Genomic DNA, 22,453 nt, shown 5'->3' with positions numbered 1-22,453 from the left:
AACAAAAACAACAAAACCCAAACCAAACAACAGCAAGAACAAACCACAAAAACAGCTAACAAGGAAAAACTCACACTCATTCCCACAGCCCACCAGAAAAACAAAGAAAACCAAACAAAGAACAACAGCTTTGAAAATAGCTTACAAACGTTAGAAAAACCCTTTACCCACTGCTAACTTCATTCTACTGACCCAGAGAGATTTAGCATTTACTCTAACCAGCATAAACTGATAACTTGGGCAGAAAGACCCACCAAAATTAGGAAGCAGTTGAAGGACAGCAGAAAAGTCAGAGGCAACAGAAGTTTTTAAGCAGTCAGGAATCTGAAAGCTATAGTAAGGAGTTTGGAGAACTTCAGAGAACCACTACGCTTCCCATAATGACCCAGCTTTCCCCAGGCACACCCTGTGGTCCCTGCTCCTAGTTGTATGTGGTGGCTTTCAAACAGCAGCTATTCTTCCAGCCCTACCAAACAATCCCCATGGCCATAGTTTAAACTGCCTCACAGTTTGTGATGCAAAGATTAAACACATGATCTGGGTTTCTATGCATTTCTTTATTTAAAGGCAGACTTTTTGCTTTTTCAGTTGAGTAAGACCAAATACCAACTCCTGTAAGAGAAGCAGCAAGGCTCAGGCTGGTTTCACTGGGGTCCAGTTGGTCACTTGCCGCTGGTGTACTTGGTGACGGCCTTGGTGCCCTCAGAGACTGCGTGCTTGGCCAGCTCGCCGGGCACCAGGAGCCTGACAGCCGCCTGCACCTCACGGCTGGTGAGGGTGGCACGGTGGCTGTACTGGGCCAGGCGTGAGGCCTCCGAGGCCAGTTGCTCAAGCATGTCGTTGACAAAGGAGTTCATGATGCTCATGGCCTTGGAGGAGATGGCAAGGTCTGGGTGCACCTACAAGATGGTAACCAAACACCATCTCACACACCCATCACCCTGGAAAGAGTGGGAGCCCCATTCCAGACAGGGCACTCTAACCCCAAAAACACCTGTAGTTGCCGCCCTAAGGGTTTCCAAGTCATGAGCCACTTTAAACTCAGTATAGGCTCCCATAATGCCACACAAGCTTTGGGATTACACTGGCAGAAGCCTCCTCACAATCCCCATGGAAAACATGGCTGTGAGGGGTGGAAATACTCCAGTCTCCAAGTCCTGTCTACAGACTCATGCTGACAACTGTAGCCTAGAAAACTCATGGTCACTTCCAAAAACACTCTCATCTCCCCATCAAAAATCACCAGACACCTACTCACAGGGCCAGAAGCAGCTGTTTCTGCCATACTGACTTCAGTGCAATTACTTCTTCAGGCAGAGCTGTGCACCAGAGCTCATTTTCTCTAGGAAACACCTTCTGCTCTAGATCTACCTCTACTACCCCTAGAATCCACCTCCTCAACTTCTAAGCTTCAGCTGGGGCTCTCCTGTACCCACTTACACTTTTTTTTCTTTCCCCATCTCTCTAGAAACCCAGATTTTTCTCCCTTAATCTTTATAGTGTTAACATGCAAGGGGCAGAAATTACTTTATGCACAAAGCAGTTTCTAGCAGAAAAGAAACATTTACTCACCTGCTTCAGTACTTTATAGATATATACTGAAAAAGCTTCCTTTCTCTTAGGCTTCCTCTTAGATCTTTTGTCCCCAGAGGTAGCAGCATGATCCTCTTTCTTCAAAGGTTCTGAGCTCATCTTAACCTCCAACAGACCAACGAGCAAGTGCCGTGGGGCTGGTTATATAGCACAGGCAGCAGAACCTAACTTGCCTCAGGTGCAGCCCCCAAGGAGCAGGACAACTACACACCTGTGGCTGATGATACCACTTTCCACTAAATGAAGAGCAGCTGGCCTGAGAGGAGCTTGGAAGTGACAGATTCAACTAAACTTTCAGACCTGAGAAGTTTGAGTGTAACCTGGGCAAAGAGGGGCAAGGGCAGAAGCATCCAATTTACAGGAGAATTACCAGAGAAGAGCCATTCCCAGGTCCAAAAGGGGTTTGGTGAAAGGAGGGATCTTGCTTTGGTGCAAGGGTGTGAATTGGAGTACTCAAGGTACTCCAGAATCAAATGGGATCACGTCTATGCTATGGAACAGGTAATGCCATCAGGGGAAACTCAGTAACTGCAGGAAGCATTGGGCCTGAGATGAAATGATGGCATCGTAAACACCCTACCAGCCATATTTCCCCTGCTACCTAGCCTGCTCTTGGGATCCCACCTGCTGCACACAACAGGGCCTGGAATGCCAGGATGGGGGGCAGTGGAGGGCTGACACCCCAAGTATGGACAGAAACCAAGATTACACTAATGAGGGTAAATGTGACACAGGAGTTAGACTTAGCCAGGAAAAACGTGCAGCAACACAGCAGAGACATGAACAAAACAGAGTTTTCTGCGCTTTGGGGAGAAAAGGAAACCTTTCAGCAGACACCACTACAGCCATTTCATAGAAGGGTGATGCCAGTATGCTTGTTTGGTGGGGGAACACACCGGGGTCTTTGTGCTGCCAAGTAGAGTCTGTTGCTCAGGTATACACATCGTACTGGCACATCCTGAGCAAATTACATCTTCCAAAGAGTGAGCTTGGGAGACCTACTCGTCAGTCAGTGATTCTGCTACTGCTTGTGCAGCCCACAGTGTTTCACTGAATTGTTTTATTCTCAGCCTGTCCTCATGGGGAGGCACCTGATCACCCTCCCCTAGTGCAAATACCTGTCACAGTGACAAGGGGGGTCAGTGCCACAGTGAGGTCTTGCTCCCAGAAACTGAAACATTAGTGATCAGGCAGGACAGGCTGGAATGATCATGTCAGTGCATTTGTGAAGGAGAATGGGCTTGTGAAGATATGTGTTAGTGGGATCCTCTCGAAACAGGAGTGACTAATACTGGGAGGGAGGACCAGGGGACATCAGCACTTGTGCTTTGTAAGGGGCCATGTGTTGTCAAGGGACAGTACGGGTCTCCCCCCTCAGAGGGACATTCCACCACCCTCCTTGTAATAGGAGCCGTGTTACCTCGGTTTCAGGTCACAGCACAAGGGGACTCTTGGGCTGAAGGAGCTGGGGGCTGTTGTATCCCTCCCCAGCTGCCACCGTGCTTGTGATACAGTGTTACACAGTGATAAACACACAGCTGTTTTTTTCTGAAAAAAACCCATTTAGTTGGAAGGGAGCCCGTTGGCGGGAGGAGCAGCGACTGGTCACTCAGCATTAGGCACAAGGAGCCTTTACACACCAAGGATGGAGGCTCATCCACTGAGCAGTACCATCAGATTTGAACTCTCAGGTTTGGAGAATTACCATCTGCTTCCTTAGACTGGATGTGCTAGAGGCTGTACACGGTGCTGTGTGCTGGGCTTGACTCATCCTAGTGCTGGCTTTGCACTAGGTTTTTGGTTTTTTGGTGTATGGATCTACTTGCAGCACATACACAAGGGAATCCCACAAGCCTGCACCTGCCACTTCTGCCTGTGGCTGTGTTAGAGCCAACCTTACTTTTGGGTAACAGGCAAGAGTGACTGTGCAGGCACTGGGTCACTTCTTTTACAGAAATGACCATCCTAGCAACTAAGGGGCAATTCTTGTAATTTATCTATAGTTTTCCTTTTCTGCAAAACCAGAAAATTCCCAGCTGAAACAGCTTGAAGTGCCACTGCCCCAGCTTGTGGCTGTCCCTGAAATCAGTGCTCCAGGACATTTGTCTGCCACAGCTGCTTCAGCGCCGCCCAAAAAACTATCACCATGGGACAAAGTGAGGTTAAATCAAGGCTGATAAAGCATGTTTATACATTCCATTTTACAAGTCCTAGCCTACTGTGACCTCTAGTGCAGCTACAGCTGCTTTTGCTTTAAACATGTATCTGTGGTCCTTGTTTATACATCAGAGACGTGTCTGCACCCCAGAAGTTCCTCTCTCTTTGCAGCAGCAGACAGTAACAGCACTCATCTTGGCTCCGTGAGCTACAATGCTCCAACTGCTGCCCATCATGCTGGCCGTCATCCCAGTGTCCCCAGGCCATTCTCAGGATTTACCATTCCCAAAGAACTCAGCGTAAGACTGTATCCTGCATTTATTACCACCAGATCTGAAATGTAGTGAAACGAATTGTTGCCAAATCTTTGGTTAGGGAAAGAAGCACATGACAAACAGCTCTAGCCTCAGTCGGGACTCTTTGACCTCACCATTCTCAGAGCTACTTCACAACCTTTTCCAACTCATCAACACTTCCTACAACCTAGAGAGTAGAACACACATGCATTAATCTATTACTGTTTAACTTTTGTGACCCATCAGTCTTTTGAGTAATCACTTCCCTGTGAGTTTTACTCCCTCGCTCTACCCGGTAACTTCCAAATCCTCCACTGTAAGATATTCATCCAAGTGACATTTACTGCCATCTACACCTTTCTGCAAGACTAACTTGGAAGCATTTATACTAATTGGCATTATTTTCCCAGAAAGCATTTTTTTTCTTGTCTCAGATCTTTGCCAGAACCAGTGAAAAACCTGAAGGTCCCACTTGATCTACTGGAAGCAGCTCGCGTTGTGACATTTGTCCTATGGATGACATACAGCAGCAGTCACAACTTGGATGGGTGCTTTGGGAAAGAAAAATAAGGAAATACTCTACTGAAAGTCAAAGCCAGTCAGTTGGCACCAAAGAATGCACTGCATGGGAGCACAACTCCTTCGTTTGTCCTGTCCTTCCATTCACCCAGCAACATGTGCTGCTGGACAGGCTGCTGGGCTACATGAACCTTTCCCGTGACCAGTGTTGCCACTCTCATGTGCCAGTAGTAATTAAAATGATGACTCATGATCAAAAAAAGTTATTAGGTTTGATTTGCTACCTTTCTCTTCAGTACCCTTTGTTTTAATAATAAATTATAAATGTGTTTTATTCAAGGTTCTGTGGCTCAGGGTGAGGTTTGAACACCAACTTTTCCAAAAATCTGTTACTGAGAACAAAAATAAAAGTTCAGCTTCACTTGATTAGTCTTTAGTTAAACCTGCAAGGAACAAGGAACGAATTTGTAGTCCAAAATTCCTACATTATTGAGTCTCATTATTAGGCAATTCAAAGTGAAGCAAAAAGACACACCTGAGCCACTGTGTTGGTGAGAACACACACTGGTGTTGCACAGATCTATGTTCTCTCTCTAAAATTGATCTTCAGAACACTTTCAAGTTGTGTCTGTCACCATCTACAACAGAAGTATCCATGGCTTGTTCTGTGACTCACCGGAAACCCAGTGTTCACTGTCTGAGCAGAGGTGCCCCAAGTCTGAGGACCCTGCTCACTGCTTCCACAGCTCAGTACTCACCACTTCACGTGTCTCAAGTTCTGGCCACAGCTTTGGTTGTACTGAGGAACTGAACATTAAGCAGGAAGGGCTGATCCTCACTCAAAGCTTAGCACTTGCTGACTCACCCCAGCACACCCCAGCTACCATGGCTCACAAAACAAGACAACATTGTTCTTCTCTCTTTATTGACTGATGGATTCTCGGGCAGATCTGTTAATTACACTGTTAAATAATAGTTAAAAACAAACCAAGGCCAGAGGAGTTTGAAGTGAAGTATCTAAACTGAAGCAGAAATTGGGAGGCAAGAGGCAGAAGCTGGGCTGGGGTCTCCACTTGTGTATCACTGCCACTTGGACACCCCGACGGCCACTGTTGTGACCCCAAGCCAATAGATTCCAAGGCCTGGCTCAGATGGGACATTGTCTAAATAAGGAAACAGTTGCCCAAACGTAGCCAGATCAGGAGAGAACAGCTCTGTCCAGACACAGAGGTGCAAGGCAAGTCGAGGGGAAGCAGTATTGCAGCAATCCTAGAACACAGCCAGAGGGAGCAGCAGTTCCGCTCCTGCCGGCGGGCAGGTGAGTTACATGGCCACCGCCAGCCCCACGGAGAACACGGGCTGGGGCTCCTCAGCTCACACGTTGTGGGTCCGTTTGGTGAGCTGTGGGTCCTCATCCACCAGCTTCGACTTGAGATGCTCCTTGTAGGCAAGGATGTCCCCTTGCCACTTGGTGATTGTCTGCTTCTCACAGACCCAGATCTCCTGTGCGACCTGAGAGCAAACAAACAAGGAGGAAGAGGAGGCAGAGGGGGAGGCGGAGAGAGGTTTGCAGTACAGAATTTTATAATCTTACCAAAATTAAAAAGTTAACTAAAAGCTATTCTCTGAAGTCTGGCAGGAAAAGTTTGATAACTTCCACATTTCGACTACCCAAGAAAAGTACAGAGAAACATCTTCCCTGGTGTTTTCCACATAATTTATACAAGATGTTAGAACTGAAAATCCTAGGCCCCTCTGTATTTCTGATTTTGTTCATGGACTAAGATGAAAAGCCTTTCTTGCTAAATTGGGAATTGAAACAAAAGTAGTTCTTGACCGGAACTACTTGGATCTATCACAGTGAAAAATAAAATCATACCTGAACTCGCAGCCAAAGCTAGAGCTGATAGATCAGCACTTGACATTTGTGGCGGTTTTTATTTTATTTTAAGTACCTAATGTTTTCCTGGGCTAGCTCAGTAATTGTTTAATATGCACACAGTAAAGGTATCGTGTCCACTGATTTTTTTTCCTTCACTCACTCATCTTTTTGGGATGAGTAAGGGCCAGTCAGTTGAAAAGACCTTGTTTTAATTACTAAAATGTTAGAAAGGTGCTCTGACAAAACTCACAACTGTCCTTACCTGTTGGATGAGTCTGAAGTCATGGCTGACAAGCATCATTCCTCCTTCAAACTCGTTGATAGCATCTGCCAGTGCATCTATGGTTTCTATGTCCAGGTGGTTGGTGGGCTCATCCAGGAAGAGCATGTGAGGGTTCTGCCAGGCCAGCCAGGCAAAGCACACGCGGCACTTCTGCCCATCAGAGAGGTTCCTGATGGGGCTCACCTGCCCAACACACACATGGCTTGCTGCTCTGCAGTGACCTGACAGCATGCCACCCTGACCCAAACCATTTGGCTCCCACCTTGGCCTCCATGTAGTTCCATGACACAAGAGGACAAATGTTCAGTCAGCCTTATACCTACACTAAGCTTCTCCCAGCCAGGGAAGAAGGGAATTCCAGGGGCTTCTGAAGGACTATACACAGCAAGGCCCAGCTTGTGCCAAAGGCGTGTAAGGACAGCTAATTTGTCTGACTGGTATTCACCAACACAACAATCAAACTACTCTCAACTTCTGCAGTGACAAATGGGCAAAAACAATGTAAAAACCAAAGCTGAACTGCAGCGATGTGGACAACTGTTACACACAGGATGTGTCACGTACAAGAGCATGTCATTCTTGGACTTAGAGCACCATAGGTGAGCCCACTCTCTTGTCTCAACCAAGTGGACCCCACAAACAGCTGAGAACCTTCTAGTACTTCTGCCTGGTATTCATCTCAGAAATAAGAGAGATGCAAAATAGTTCAAGTTACAATTAAAACACGCTCAGGTCTAGCACTATACCAGAACTTGTCTTCTTTTCACCTGGAGTCTGAGGGGGTCACCCCTTCAACCCACACTGTGATTCAACCCAATTGCTGTGATCCAAAGAAAGTTCCCATGAGCCGCGAGTTGGTTTTTTTTCTCCAATTTCAAAGGCAGAGATGGAAAAAGCATTTTGATGCTGTGGTGTACCATGCTGCATACTGTATCACACTGTCAGGTGTCAGTAGAGCAACAGAAAACACAGAACCTCTACTCCCCTAATGAACAAAAGGCAAACCTCAAGAGCTCATACTCACCTGCTGCTTCCCTGTCAGACCATATCTGCCAATGATTTTCCTCATCTCCTCCTTCTCCTTGATCTCTGGGTAGCATTTCAGCATGTACTCCAGGGGTGAGAGGTCTAAGTCCAACTGCTCTTGCAAGTGCTGACAGAGAAGAAAAGTCACCTTCAGGCTGTGCAGGCCAACTACTTCATGGCCCTAAGCACTACCCCTGTTACACCCCTCTGGTACCAGGTGAGCGGCAGAACACAAGAGCCAATAATCCCACCCACAGGACAGCCTCTGTGCTGAACTATTAGGGAATAATTTCCATTTCAGGAGGAGTGCTGCTTCAGAATAGGAGGCTTGTCCACCACCACAAACAAGGCAACCAGCTCTACCATAGCAGGTGGGAGACTGAACAGGAAGGACCACAGCCAGACTCTTTACAGGGTAAGAACATGAGCTGGAGACCATTCCATGGAACAGTTCCTTCCCCCATCTCCAGACACAGAAAGGCAGCAGTGGCAGAAGCCTCAGAAGCAGAACTAGAGGGGCAAGATTTCTCATCCCTGACAGCTTTTTTCTCAGCATTCTCTGTCCCTGGGGGCTGCTGTAGGGAGTACCTGGTGGTATCTACCGATCTTCACATGCGAGTGCTTGCGAATCATCCCATCTGTGGGCAGCAGCTGGAAGGGGAAGATAAAATCATTTTACCGGGAAATCTCTCCTCTTGCAGTATGCCAGAAATACAGAATCCAGCCATCTCTACTCTGGCACAGGGGAGGCAGTCTGAACACATAATATGAGAGAAAAAGCCCTATATTGCAACAAGACTATAGGATTTCTAAGGCCTCACGGGGGTGCTCTGGCAAATAAGTGCAGCTTTGCTGAAGACTATCCCAAAAGTAAAGGTCCAGAGCAGGGTAGACAATGTACAGAGCAAACCTCTCCTGTGAGCAGTTTCAGCAGTGTTGACTTTCCAGCTCCATTGGGTCCAACAAGAGCTACACGAGTATCCAGGTCAATCCCAAACTCCAGGTTATTATAGATCCATGGCTGCAAACCACAAAAACCATGAAATATTATGCCTTTTCAGCAGTTTCCAGAACCGCCCTACTGCACCTGTAATGCTCTGTCCCCAGCAGGCCCAGCATTAGCACTGCCAAGAACTTTGTTCCATTAGTGATACACTGCAGCCCCATCAGGAAGCTCAGCCAAAAGTCTCCCACTTCCAAACAAGGCAGGAATACAAGTGATCTCTGTATGCATACTCCCATACTCACCCCATCCTTGGTGTATCTGAAGCTGACATTCTGCACCATGATGACAGGAGGGGGAATTTTCCCACAGGGTGGAAAGTAGAATGACAAAGTCTGTTAACACAGAATATCCACCTGTGAGACACCCCGGAACACGAGAAAGCCCAGTCATTCTGGTGTAACCATGCCTCACTACCAACATCAGCTGTAGACCAAGGCACCAGATCGTGACTTTTTATAAGCCCCTCCTGCAACTCACTCAGACTTATTCTGATGAGCTGCTTGCAATCTCATCTGCTGGCTAATGAATCCCTATTTCTTTCCCTTTGAAACAAATGTGGGTTTGTACTCTTTACACAAGTAAAAGCTGCACTGAGCATCCTCTCCCATCTCCTATGAGCCCTAGGCATTCCTTTCTGATTTCTGTATCTGCAAAATAGTCTTATTGATATGAAAACTCCACTTCCCTCCCCTAGAAAATTCCTCCTCCTCTTCTCATTGTGCAGCATTACTCCATGCTGAGTACAGGGATCCTTGGCATCAGGAAGGGTATCTCATTCTTGCTACTAGCTCTGTTAGCCATTCTTGCTGTCTGCTAAAGACCCTTCTGCTCCTGTAGTCTGTGTTTCAAATACAGATCTCTAGATGCAATTCCATGTCTGATCCTACCTTATCATTCACAACTCTCTCTGTCAAGCCAGAAGCCATCATTTTTTGAAGGGTCTTCTCCTTGCTCTGAGCTTGCCTGGCCAGCTTTGCACTACCATGACCAAATCGTGCAATGTAATTCTGCAACAAAAGAGTTAGCCAAAAGCCACAGTGATAAGGTTGAGGAGGGGCAGGGATGCCCACTACAAGGGTAGGAGGGTGCTCATGCAGCTAAGCAGGTACCTTCATATGGGCAATCTGATCTTGCTCCCAGTGGAATCGCTTCATTTGATTTTCTTCTAATTCCAAGCGAGTCTTTACATACTGATCATAATTTCCCTGGAAAGAGAGCATGGAACATCAGATGTGCCCAAAGAACAGCTCCTGTTTCTGCTGGTTACATGGGGCACTGTCTACTCACCGTGTAGTACTTAAGTTTGCGGTTGTGCATGTGGATGATGTTGGTGCAGACGCCATTCAGGAAGTCCTGGGAGTGGGATATCAGCACAAGGATCCGCTTGAACCTGTGGCACCATGCAAGTTCTTAGAGACTAAACTAGGAAAAGAAAACCTGTTCGTTGGCCCTGATGGTGACAAAGGCTTTATATGCACCAGATTTCTCTTGCCTACAATCAGATTAAGAACAAAAAGGTCACAGCCAGGGAGTTGCTCTGGGGAAACCCGAAGTAAAGCAGCTACAACCAACTGCAGTGAGTAAATCCTGCCAACAGTTTTCACTGTAGTAAAACACCCTGCACCACTAGATAGTCTTTGCCTGTTATCACAAAAAGCCCAGAATTGGCTGCCTATGTGGCAGGTGACTCGTGCCACTGATGCAGCTGACTCCACTGGCATCACATTTCTAAGACGTTTCAACCTTTGCTGCTTACTTTCCTCCCAGTACAGACTCCCATCCGTTAGGCACACTGCATCTGGCTGCGCTCCAAATCCGTACAATGAGGGGTTAAAGCCTCCCCAAAAGAGGTTCAAAGTTCTTTTCTAAAGCACCTGACTTCTAAAGCAAGGACACAAAAGGTTCAACTGACAGAGCTGATGGAAAAACCTCTGCAAAGGCAAAGCCCTTCTCACAATACAGTTCTTTTAATGCATACCCCAGATAACCTGAGCTTCCTAACTACTCCTAAGGTATTTGCCTTACACCTTGACATTCTACCTTTGCTATGAAAACCAGTCACCTTACACACTAGCAGAAGATGAAACCAACACACTCAGATACTACAGTTCAGTGAAAACAGAGAAATGGTGGGCAGGAAGATGAGCTGAGAGCCAGATCTGGAAATCTCACACTACTGGTACGGTACACAATGCTGGTACACAGGCTGCCAAGGCCTGCTCCTGGCTTTCAAGGAAGCACCTTTAACCTGGGAGTACAAACCAGCATTTCTCATTTCTTCAGTGCCAGGGAGATAGGGGATTGTTTTGAATTCTTTACTTTTGCATCAAGCATGTCACATAGCAGAAAGCAGGTGTCACTGATACTGCAACACAGTTATGCACCCACAAGAACTATACAGTTACTCCTGCAGAACTTGCTTACATGCTGGCAAGATGTTCATGCTCACATGCTGACAGAAAAGCACAACCCACAGAAGCAGCAAACTCCTCTGTGCTTACGTTTTCAGCTCTTCCTCCAGCCACACACAGGCATCCAGGTCAAGGTGGTTTGTGGGCTCATCGAGCAGCAGCATAAAAGGCCGAATGAAGAGCGCTCTGCAAGGACAGGGGAGATGACAGCATAGGGTAAGTGCAGGGTAACCCAAAGCCTCTCAGCTCTGCTCTGAGTTCTTAGAACTGTGTCTGTGGTTCTGCAGAGTCAGGAGCAGGCAGGCATTCTCGCAGGAGGCAGGAGGCACTATTCCACTCACCTGGCAAGAGCCACCCTCATTCTCCAGCCACCACTAAAGTCCTTCAGCTTCTTCCTCTGCATGGCTGGCGTGAACCCCAAGCCATGAAGGATACGTGAGGCCCGTGCTTCTGCCTTATCAGCATCCAGCTCCTCCAGACGTTCATATAACTCCAAGAGTTTCTCACATTCCGCTGAAAGAGAGCCTGCCGGTCAGCACCTCCGCCTATAAAGGGCTCCCAGCTGCACTGCTGCACAGCATGGAAACCTCACAGTCCCTCTGCTTTACCCCTATTTAGCTCCCTCCATATCCAAGCCTGAGACACTTCTTAAGATGCTGCATGGAATAATTCATCCAAAGAAGTGTCATCCGTGCCCATTAGTACAGGCAGCTGAGGGAAAGAGGTACCACAACATGTGAAAACTCCACTAAGGAACCCAAATTTTCTTTGGTAGGGAAGGAAACGGGAGAAAATGTCCCTTGGGACTCTGAGAAGCTTTACCATCTTCATGAGCTAAACGTTCTGCCTCTCGCTCCAGCATGGCCCTCTCTGTATCCACCTCCATCACACACTGCAGAGGGGTCTTGTCACTGGGAGGCATCTCTCGGGTCAGGTGATAGATGTCAATGTGCTCTGGGATGGGCACTTCTCGCTTCCCAATAGCCGACAAAAGCATGGATTTCCCTGTGTGCAGATAATCACAATTAATTGCTGGATTCAGTGAGATACAACATCACAGTGAAACCAATGAGATACACTCAGATCCCACTGTGATTCCTTCGCTTTCCAACCTCAGAAAATCCTGAAGAATTTTTTTCCCAAGAGGCCAGAAGAACTGGAGAGGCCACTGCCTCACTATGACAGGCCGCCCTCCTAGCTAAGGCTCACCACCCCAGGGACAGGACATGAAGAAGCTTTTTGGAAACCACTGCATTTCAGCCCTTGCCCAGATTTGGGAAACTTTATCTCTGTTGTACTTTCTGCTGTCTAACCAGGTCTGACAGCTGGTATCAGGATCCCAGATTCCAAAGACTTCTAACATTGAGGAAAATAATGCACTCATCCCTAAACAACCTGGGTTTTCCTGAAAGTTAAACTAGATGGTCACACTTACTAGCACCCCTCCAATCACACCCATATTCTGCATCTCTCAATGTAGCATCACTTTCTCCAAGGACTGTACAGTTGTTTTCCCAGTCAGGCCAAACCACACACTTTCTACTCCTCCATACAGTACAAGTTCTTTGGCCAACACCATCAGCATTGGGTTTACTGGCATTACTAAGCAAATCGGGCAAACAGGAATCAGGCAGATTAACAGATCCCAGACATCTCAGCCAATGCTCCATAGAAACAAGATCAAAAGCACAGTCCAAATCTAGAATGCAATCTCAGGCTTCTATCAACAATCCTAGTAATTCCCCTTCCTGGGTGGAGATACGGGAGATCAGAAACTGCTGTGTCCCAACCAGGTCCATCTAACAGTCCTCTTTCTGGTTTCCAGCACTTCCCACATGTACCTGCCCAGCTTCTCAGCAGCATGACACCTTTACCGAGCTCCAGGGAGCCATGTCACTTTCCCCGCAGCTTACCAATCCCATTGAGTCCAATCAGGCCATAGCGTCTCCCAGAGTTCAGCTCCAGTTTGGTGTCACTCAGCAGCTCCTGACCATGAAAGGTCAGTGAGAGGTTGATGATATGCACATCAGTGCTGTTGGGGTGGGAGGCCAGCACTCCTGTCACGGCTCGGGCAGCAGCTTTCTTTAACTCAAAGTCCTCCAGCTCCTTTGTAAGAGCGTCCACCTCTATATGTGAGAAGACCAGAAGTGTTACTGATTTACAACCATGAGAGAAGCCATAAGCCTCTGTACCAAAAGGCCCAGGACCACAAAAACAACTCCCATTTCTGCAGAAGAGTTGAGGAGACCCAGATGCAATGAAACTCAGCTTTTCAGCTTAGCAGGCGGATATATACAGTCTAGCAGGAACTTCCACCAGCTAAATATCTAAATGTTATCTAAATAAAACAGGACCATCAGAACTAAGTGAGCAGCCAGAACAGTGAGCCAGTTTTCTAAATGTGATGGGACTAACCCCCCTGGCAGGAAGGACTAGACTAGGAATAGAATGTACAAAGTACTGCCTGCAAGCTTAAGAAAAGGCTTGACCAGAAAATTAATTTAATAGCAAATAAATGAAGGGAAAGCTGAGAATAGAGAAGCAGCAGCATTGGAACAGTCCCTACTAATTTTCTGAGAAGCTACTATGTCCATCTGCACGTTCCCCTCTTCCCTTCCTCCTACAGTAAAAGCAAGTAATAGAATCACAAAATCCTGGAATGGTTTGGGTTACATCTTCTAGAGCATCTATTCCAAACCCACTGCCATGGTCAGGGACACCTTCCACTAGACCAGGTTGCTCCAGGCCCTGTCCAACCTGGCCTTAGACACTTCTAGGAACGGGGCAGCCACAGCTTCTCAGGACCACCTGTACCAGAGCCTCACCACCATCTTTCCTGTCATGCTGACCTTCTGTCACAGGGCAACTTCACTCCTCGGTGAGAGATGCTGCCCTTTGAAGCAGCCAACGGCACTAGTGATCTTGGCAGGCAGATCTGATTTCAGATTGTGCCAGCATGGAATGACACCCTGGCTGTCAGCATCCAGCACTCCTGGCAAAATCACTCACTCAGCAAAATCACTATTAACACCCTGGCAAATATGCTTTAGCCAAGGAGCAAAAAACGTCACTGGCACTGATACAGGACCCCTTCGGGCAGTGCCACAGAGCAGTGACAACAAGGAATGAAACAGGTGAGCAAAAATGGGCAAGGGAGTTTTATCCCTCATGTGTAAATAGCTCAGTAAGAAATATGTCGGTATCGACCCACACAGAATCATATGATCTCCTGAGCCGGAAGGGGCCCACAAGGATCATCGAGTCCAAGTCCGGGCCCTGCACAGAACACCGGCACAACCCCACCCCGAGCCTGAGAGCGCTGTCCCGAGGCTCCCCGAGCCCCAGCGGGCCCCGGCCCGCCCCCGCCCCAGCCCGCACCAATAGGGAGGCGGCATGCAAATGAACCCCGGCAGAGCGCGGCGATTGGCCGGCTCGGGCCGGGTCCCCGCGGCGCCTCCGAGTGCCCCGGGGCCGGCCGGAGCCCGGACCCCGCGCGCGGAGAGGCGCGCTCGGCACCCGCGGGCAGGAGCGGCCCTTCCGCGGCTCCGTGCCGCACACCGACCGCCCCTTGGCACAGCGCACCGCGGGCTGAGCCTGCAGGAAGCTTGCGGACTGCCAGGTGAGCTAAAGGAAGGCCCAAAATTAAACTCTCTGTAAGCGTTACCTGCTTATTTCCTTTAAGACCAACAGCTCCCTGTGGCAAAGCCTCTCTCTTTAACAGGCACAAAACCTCTTTTAGAGGCAGGCTCTTAGTTTCTGCAAACCAGGTATGTCTCAGAAAAACAGGTGAGCAGAGAGTCAGAGCAATAGCAGTAGGAAGAGAATTAATTCCGACGCTACAGTGGTTTCTGCAGCAGGAAAGAAAACTCCAAACAGGTCTGGGCATCAAGCACCAGAAGATCGAGGCAGTGTCTGAGAGGGGGAAGACACCATCAGCCCCCTCCATCTTCACACTGCCATGCCTCAAGCAAAGGCCACGGGCATCCTTTACACACATGGCCCACGCGGAGCCCCCGGGGCTGCGGGTGTCCTGCTGCCTCAGGGCAGAGTGGTCCCGACGGCATCTACTGGAGCCGCCCGGTTCCGCGCAACCCATGCCCGAGGCGTTTCACCAGCAGAACATCAACGTCGCAATTCACCCACCCCGGGACACTGCCGAGCGTACAGAGTCAGGCCCCCCGCCCTGGGACACGCGGGGCAGACACCGGACTGGCCACCCTCTCACCTGGCAGCACCGTCCCGTTGGCCTCCGGTGGCCGGACTTCCTGCGGCTCCGTCCCGGCATCACCGTTCTCGTCCGGGAACCCGGCGCGGCCGCTGCCGGGCCTTGGCCGCCTCCTTCTTCTGGCCGCCTTCTTCTTGGCCAGGTCGGAGGGCATGGCGCGGGTGGGAGCTACGCCAGAGGGGGCGACAGGCGCCGTTAGGGCCGCGCTGACCCGGCCCGGCCCGGGTCGCCCCGCCTCTGTTCCCCCGCCCCGGCGGCCCGCGGGCCGTCCACCCCGGCCCGGAGCACACGGCGCCGCCGGCTCCTCCCGAGGGTGCTCTCCCGCTCGCTGGACTGCCCGCGCCGCGCCGCCCGCCCCGGCCCTGCCCCGGCTCCCCGCTCTGGGCTCCCCCAGGCCCGCCCGCACCGGCCGCTCGCGCTTTCCTTCTGTCGCAACAGCCCCGCCGCGACCGCGTGCGCGCGCCCCGCCCCCTCGGCGCCCCGGCCAATGGCAGCGCTTGCCGTCACCTGCGCCGGGCGGCGCGCGGCCCCGGGGAGCGCCGTCCGCACAGTCCGCCGCGCCTCCCGGCATGCTGCGCGCCCGTTCGGCCCACCCCCGCACGTACCATAGAGGCGCCGGCGTTGCTGGCCAGAGCGGCCGCCAGGCAGCATCGAGAGTAGAGCGGAAGCGGAAGCGCGCGGGGCGATGCGACAGGTGAGGTGGCAGCGGCGGAGAGCGGCCGGGCTGAAAGCCGCCGCCACTCCCCACGGCCCCGTCCCGGAAACCCCGGCCCGCCCTCTGTCCTGTCACCGGCCTGCGGGTAACAGAGTCCCGGGGCCGCCGTCCCATAGGGCCGCTGCCGCCCGAGCGCCCCGCGCCCGCCATGTCCTGCGGCCGCTCTGTGAGCTCGGCCTGGCCGTAGCTGCCGCGATGCGCCTGGGCGCGTTCCTGAGCGCGCTGCGGCCCGCGCTGCCTCTCCTGCTCGGGCTGTCCCTGGCTGCAGCCTGAGCCTCCTGCGCGCCTCCTGGAGCCACAGCGCGGCTGAGGAACGCTGTCTGGCACCGGGGCCGCCCCCGCCGCCCGCTCGTGGAGCTCCGCCCGAGGCAGGGGAGGGGAGGCCCGGCCCGGGCCACGAGGACTTCAGGCCCCGGATTGTGCCGTATTACAGAGACCCTAACAAGCCTTACAAAAAAGTACTCAGGTAAGTTACGGGTTTTCTGGCCTGGATTTCCTCCAAGCAAAATATTCTCGTGTGAAGTTCTAAATTTTTGTGTGAGTGAACAGGTTCAAGGTGGAATTTGCTGTTTGAAATAACTTGTGTAGTAAGAGCGTGGTGCACCAAGGCAACGGCCGAGATTGTTACCTTAAGGGGTGCAAGAGATGTGTTCAGGAAATTAACATGAGGGGAAAAAAGGCAGCAAAATTGCCCAAGAGGAGTGAGAATATTTCTTCTCAATATAGGGAGGGTGATTCTGCCCTGCTCAGGTGAGACCCCACCTGCAATGCTGTATCTAGCAATGACATCAGCTTGTTGGAGCGAGTCCAGAGGAGGCCACCAAGATGATTAGAGGGATGGAGGAAAGGCTGAGAGAACTTGAGTTGTTTAGTCTGGAGAAAAGAAGCCTCACAGTGATCTAGTTGCAGCCTTACAGTACCAGAAAGGGAGCAGCCAAGAAAGATGGAGAGAGAGACCATTTAACAAGGATGTGGAGTGACGGGACAAGGGGGAATGACTTCAAACTGAAAGGGAGTAGGTTTAAATTAGATATCAGGAAGAAATTCTTTCCTGTGAGGATGGCAAGGCACTAGCACAGGTTACCCACAGAAGCTGTGGCTGCCCCATCCCTACCAGTGTCTAAGGCCAGGATAGACGGGGCTTGGAGCAACCTGGGATAGTGGAAGATGTCTCTGCCTGTGGCAGGATGTTGGAACTAGATATTAAAGGTCCCTTCTGCCTCAAAACATTCAGGGATTCTGTGATTCTTTTGTTACTCACGTTTAATAGAACATGTTAAATTATTCTTCAAAACTTGTCTTAACTGGTCTGCTCAGTAGGAAAATTTTGATCAATTAACAGTAGTATATGTGTTAAGGAAATTTTCCTGCCTGACCATCCAGGAGCCACTGGGCATTGCACTGGCACTGCCCTAGGCTGTCACTGCTGGGACCGAGGCTCCTTTGTAGCTACAGCTCTGGTGACCCAACAGGTGCCTTGCTCAGCTCCTTCCACACACCACACTCATACTGTCAGACAAGTTTCCTTGGCCCCAGGTTTCCTGTAGCAGTCCCTTTGGTTTCTTTAAGTATTTCACTTGTGGTGCAGCAGCATCATAACAGCTCAGGATGGTACTTGTGTAGAGGGACCCTGAACAAAGGGACCCCTGGGCGTTTGTACCCTCACAGGCTCTGTGTACTCTCTGGTGGTTTTTGGTCTGGAGTCTTCTCATTGTTCACTGGGTCCTGCAGGGCTTTGTGCTGTTTGTGAGGCCAAAGACCACCACCCATTGCTGGCTCATGGCCTGGGGATTCAGTGATCTCCCAGCACCCAGGGTGCCATGTGCAGCTGGTGCACCCCAGCCACCAGCACTAGAGACTCCTCAACAATCAGTCCTGTGTTTTTATTGCACATACCTGCTAAGCTGCACCATGTACTAAGTTCCAGGTGGTTAGCTCTGTGGTATTTTGATTTTAATTGCACTGGTACAGTTTTCTAGCTCAGATAACGTGAGATTGTAGCTGCCTTGAAGGAAGCAAGTGTTTTTACAAAATGGGCTTTTCACTAGTGAGTCTTCTCTTAAAGCTCTATGACTAAGCTTGACTTTTTCACCCTGGGTAGATTCCAGCAGTTAAAGACTTATCCCAAGTTACCATAATTCTTTGATTTTTTTTCTCCTCCAGCTGTTTGTCATGTAGGTATGTACTTCCTTTACAGAACTCGCTACATCCAGACAGAATTGGGATTCCATGAGAGACTATTTGTGGCTGTCCTGACCTCCAAGGCCACACTGAACACATTGGCAGTGGCAGTGAACAAGACAGTGGCCCACCACTTCCCTCGCCTGCTGTACTTCACCGGGCTGCGCAGTGCCAAGGTGCCCCATGGCATGGTGCTGGTGGCCCACGGCGATGAGAGGCCCATTTGGCTCATGTATGAGACCATGAACTATATCCATCAACATTTTGGTTCTGACTATGACTGGTTCTACATCATGCAGGATGACACCTATGCCCAAGCTGAACAGGTCAAGGCTCTGGTGACACACCTGAGTATTAACCAAGATGTGTACCTGGGGCGAGCAGAGGAGTTCATCGGGGGAGATGAGCAGGCCCGTTACTGCCATGGGGGCTTTGGCTACCTGCTGTCCCGTAGCCTGTTGCTTAAGCTCCATCCACACCTGGACAGCTGTCGCAATGAGATCCTCAGTGTGCGCCCAGATGAGTGGCTGGGTCGTTGCATCATTGATTTCCTTGGCATCACTTGTGTTTCCCAGCTCCAGGTATTACCTCCCTGCTCGGGTCTTGTGTTAGCTGAGCCTGACAGAGCCCAAAATCTTACTTGTTCTCTGCCGCATAGCCAAGCGGCTTTTTGTGAGTTGCAGAGGAAAGAAGGGCTGTGTGCTATGGCAGCATTGCGGAGGGCCCAGAATCACAGCTGGGATGTTGAGGGAGAGAGAGCATACATAGGATTTAATTTTCAACCTACTAGCAGGGCTGATTCACATGTTTTTGAAGGCAGGATAAAAAGGGTATGTTGGTACCGAGAAACAAGTGGGAATGCAGTGCAGGGTGGGAGGGACAACTTACCCCTTTTTTTTTTTTTCTGGGTACTACAGTCAGTATGGAAAGAGGGACAGGTGTGTGTCTGGGGTGAGGAAAAGCTGCTCTGCGAACTTGAGTTCCATGCCAGTCTTTCTGGCTTTTGTCTGCTTCAGGGCCAGCATTATCACACTTATGAACTGGCCAAGAATACTGAATTGGAGAAGGAGGAAGAAGAGGAGTTTCAAGCAGCTCTTGCGGTGCACCCTGTTTCTGACATGACCCTGATGTACCGGCTGCACAAGCAGTTCAGCAGGATCCAGCTGGACAGAGTCTATCAGGAGATCCAGGACCTCCAGGTATGTGGTGAGGGATATCTGCAAAAACTCCTTGACCAAACAGATTGCCTTCATTTTCAGCACACTGGAGGAAGATGATTGCTTCTGTTTGTGGGCAACTGTTAGTCAGACACAGGCTACAGTCCCTTGTCTCAGAAGCAGCACTTCTGACACCATGTTACCCAAAACTGCTGGTGTGACACTACCCATGTACAGTTGTAGGTGATGAGGTGGGCCTGGGGAGGAGCTGACCTGAACCTCTTTGAGAACATGTGGGGATCAGTTTGTGCTCTCTGTTTGCACAGATGCAGATCAGGAACCTGACAGCCCTGACCCCTGCAGGTGAGGCAGGTGTGACCTGGCCTGTGGGCATTAACGCCCCATTCCTTCCAAAGTCCCGTTTTGAGGTGATCAGCTGGGACTACTTCACAGAACAGCACCTCTTCTCCTGTCCTGACGGCTCCCCAAAGTGTGAGCTCTCTGGAGCCAGTAAAGCAGATGTCAGCGAAATCATTGAGTCTGCAGTCGAGCAGCTGAACCGTCGCTATCAGCCCCTGCTCCGCTTCAGCAAGCGGCAGCTGCTGAACGGCTACCGGCGCTTCGACCCCACGCGGGGCATGGAATACACGCTGGACCTGCTCCTGGAGGCCGCCACCCAGAAGGGTCACAGTCATGTTCTGGCCAAGCGAGTGAGCCTGGTGCGACCCTTAAGTAAGGTGGAAATTATTCCCATGCCATATGTGACAGAGGCCACACGGGTGCAACTGGTGCTTCCCTTGACAGTGCAAGACCTGGATTTTGTAGCAAACTTCCTGGATATGTTTGCTATGAACACACTGGACACACATGATAATGCCCTGCTGACTTTGCTTTTTATCTACCATCCCTACGATGCCCAGAGAGTTGGTCAGGTGGATGTTTTTGCTGGAGTCAAAGCCATGGTAGGAGAGCTAGAGAAACGCTATGCAGAAGTTAAAATTCCGTGGATTAGTGTTAAAACAGAGGTGCCATCGCAAGTGAAGCTCATGGATATAGTCTCAAAGAAGCATCCCGTGGATACACTGTTCTTCTTGGCCAGCGTCTGGACAGAAATCAACATGGAGTTTCTGAACCGCTGCCGCATGAATACCATCAGCAATTGGCAGGTCTTTTTCCCTGTGCATTTCCAGGAGTTCAACCCCGCACTGGTGTACCGTGGTGAGCAGACAGCATCCTCCAACACTGACTTCCTGAGAGATGGGCATTTTGACAGACATTCCTTTGCTGAGGCCTGCTTTTATAATTCTGACTATATGACAGCACGTACCAAGCTTGCAGCTGATATCCTGGACCGAGATGAGGTGCTGGAGAGCATGGAGGTATTTGATGTCTTCCTCCACTATTCTGGCCTGCACTTGTTCAGGGCTGTGGAGCCAGGGCTAGTGCAGAAATACACACTGAGAAGCTGCAATCCCCGGCTCAGTGAGGACCTGTACCATCGCTGTGTGCTCAGTAACTTGGAAGGACTCGCGTCCCGCTCACATTTAGCCATGGCCCTCTTTGAGCAGGAACAGGCCAACAGCACTTGAGAGATGAGAAACAGCGAGAGCTTCTCAGCACCTTAACACTTGGCACTTTCCATCCCCTTCCCAGCCTTGCCATGGGTGAAGGGTATGTGAGGTCAAGGGAGGAGGAAGACTTTCCCAGACCCACTCTGACGCACTTGGGCTATGGAGTGAGGCTGTTTCAGTGGAGGGGGTTTGGTTTTGGGGTTTTTTTTAAAATAAATTTAATGTTCTTTCCAGGCAGAGTAATGTGGTCACTTGTAAACTTTGCAGTCTCTGGATGAGGGAGGTAAACAAGCTGTAGAGTTGACCTTACTTAAAGCTATGTCATTCTGCTGAGCAGTGCAGGCAGAGAGTGAGTATGAGCTGTGTACTTGGACAAAGTTACCTTGACTGGTTCTGGTTTAGCTGGAAAAAGCTATTCAACCACTTTCACTTTGCTGGTTTTGGCTCTTTCAGAGCTGCAGAGTGGTTCCAGCTTAAGTGTCTTGGGGCTGGAGACTCCATAGTCCCTCCCAGCAGTATGATCTGGTGCATAGTAACTTTTACAGTTGAAAACTTCTTTCTCCTGTTTAAATGAAATTTCTTGCATTTCGATTTGTGCCCATTGCTTCTCTTAGCATCACTGGACACCACTGAGCAGCAGCTGTTTGCGTCTTCCTTACACTCTCCCATTACTGACACACACACGGATGAGACTGCCCTGAGCCTGTTCTCCAGATGGAACAGTCCCAGCTTTTGCAGCCTCACTGTCAGGACAAACACTCCCATTACTTAACATTTCCACATCCCTTTGCTGGACTAACTCCAGTGTGTCCATGTCTGTCTTACTGGGAGGCCCAGACTGCACACAGCACTCCTGGCATGTCTCACGTGTGCTGAGGAGACAGGTCATTGTCCTTGACCTGCTGGCCACAGTCCTGCTGCCTCAGCCCAGAATGCTGTTGACCACTTTTGCTCTGCGGGAATGCTGCTGGCTTATGTTTAGCTTGGTATCCATTAGGACTCCACTAATCCTTTTTCAGCTTTCCAGCATCATCTTTCTAGCCAACATCCCAGAAATCAAAGCCCAAAATCCTGAAGTGAACTTGTGAGTTTATGTGATAAGTTGGCAAGCGTGACTGACTGTTCATCGCTGCAGGGTCACTGCTGAAGGAGAGAGCTTGTATTTGCTACACTCGTCTCATGAGGTGAGCGAGGTGAAGGTCTGGTGTTGGCATCAAAAGAGATGCTGAAAAATCAGAAAAGCTTAAAAGAAGTATTCAGAATCAGGAACATCAGTTCAAATTGGATAGAAATGTCAGATTTGCTTATTTAACAAGTAAGGCATGCCTCATTTACTTGGGAAGAAGACAGATCTCTGCAGTGCCTTATGGGGATGTGTTTGTTGCTAAGCACATGTTCGCAGAATGAGGACAAGGGCAGCTACCTGGGAAA

At 49.9% G+C, this 22,453-nt stretch overlaps 3 protein-coding genes across 3 annotated transcripts; 1 reads left to right on the top strand and 2 right to left on the bottom strand.

The window, feature by feature from the left end:
- Positions 1-662: 662 nt before the first annotated feature.
- On the bottom strand, positions 663-1,698 carry LOC104684260 (late histone H2B.L4). The gene is made up of 2 exons (XM_010391481.3): positions 1,573-1,698; positions 663-899 (listed from the first exon to the last, which is right to left on the bottom strand). Exons 1-2 carry the CDS (start codon positions 1,690-1,692, stop codon positions 663-665), a joined length of 357 nt encoding a protein of 118 aa, XP_010389783.1. The 5' UTR covers positions 1,693-1,698.
- A 3,772-nt stretch (positions 1,699-5,470) lies between these two features.
- Positions 5,471-15,625, bottom strand: ABCF2 (ATP binding cassette subfamily F member 2). The gene is given in 16 exon segments (XM_039549105.1): positions 5,471-6,077; positions 6,710-6,913; positions 7,755-7,883; positions 8,345-8,407; positions 8,667-8,777; positions 9,005-9,094; positions 9,650-9,769; positions 9,872-9,967; positions 10,050-10,152; positions 11,264-11,359; positions 11,515-11,686; positions 11,996-12,178; positions 13,087-13,299; positions 15,399-15,474; positions 15,476-15,519; positions 15,522-15,625. Coding segments are annotated over 16 exon segments (1,869 nt in total). The 5' UTR covers positions 15,553-15,625; the 3' UTR covers positions 5,471-5,939.
- Positions 15,626-16,053: 428 nt separating this feature from the next.
- CHPF2 (chondroitin polymerizing factor 2) lies at positions 16,054-21,261 on the top strand. Its single transcript, XM_010391475.3, is given in 5 exon segments — positions 16,054-16,369; positions 16,372-16,579; positions 18,311-18,875; positions 19,311-19,493; positions 19,778-21,261. Coding segments are annotated over 5 exon segments (2,505 nt in total). The 5' UTR covers positions 16,054-16,083; the 3' UTR covers positions 21,041-21,261.
- Positions 21,262-22,453: the final 1,192 nt, after the last annotated feature.

The sequence above is a fragment of the Corvus cornix genome, chromosome 2, assembly GCF_000738735.6.
Source record: "Corvus cornix cornix isolate S_Up_H32 chromosome 2, ASM73873v5, whole genome shotgun sequence".
NCBI lineage: Eukaryota > Metazoa > Chordata > Aves > Passeriformes > Corvidae > Corvus > Corvus cornix.
The sequence above is the reverse complement of the archived record's forward strand: the minus strand, read 5'-3'. Positions and strand labels throughout refer to the sequence as shown.

What these genes read in the sequence shown, in the direction of transcription:
- LOC104684260 (XM_010391481.3), bottom strand. Translation starts at nt 1,692, where the DNA reads ATGAGCTCAGAACCTTTGAAGAAAGAGGATCATGCTGCTACCTCTGGG. An exon ending in TCTATAAAGTACTGAAGCAG is followed by an intron (nt 900 to 1,572) that starts GTGAGTAAATGT and finishes ACCATCTTGTAG; the next exon opens with GTGCACCCAGACCTTGCCAT.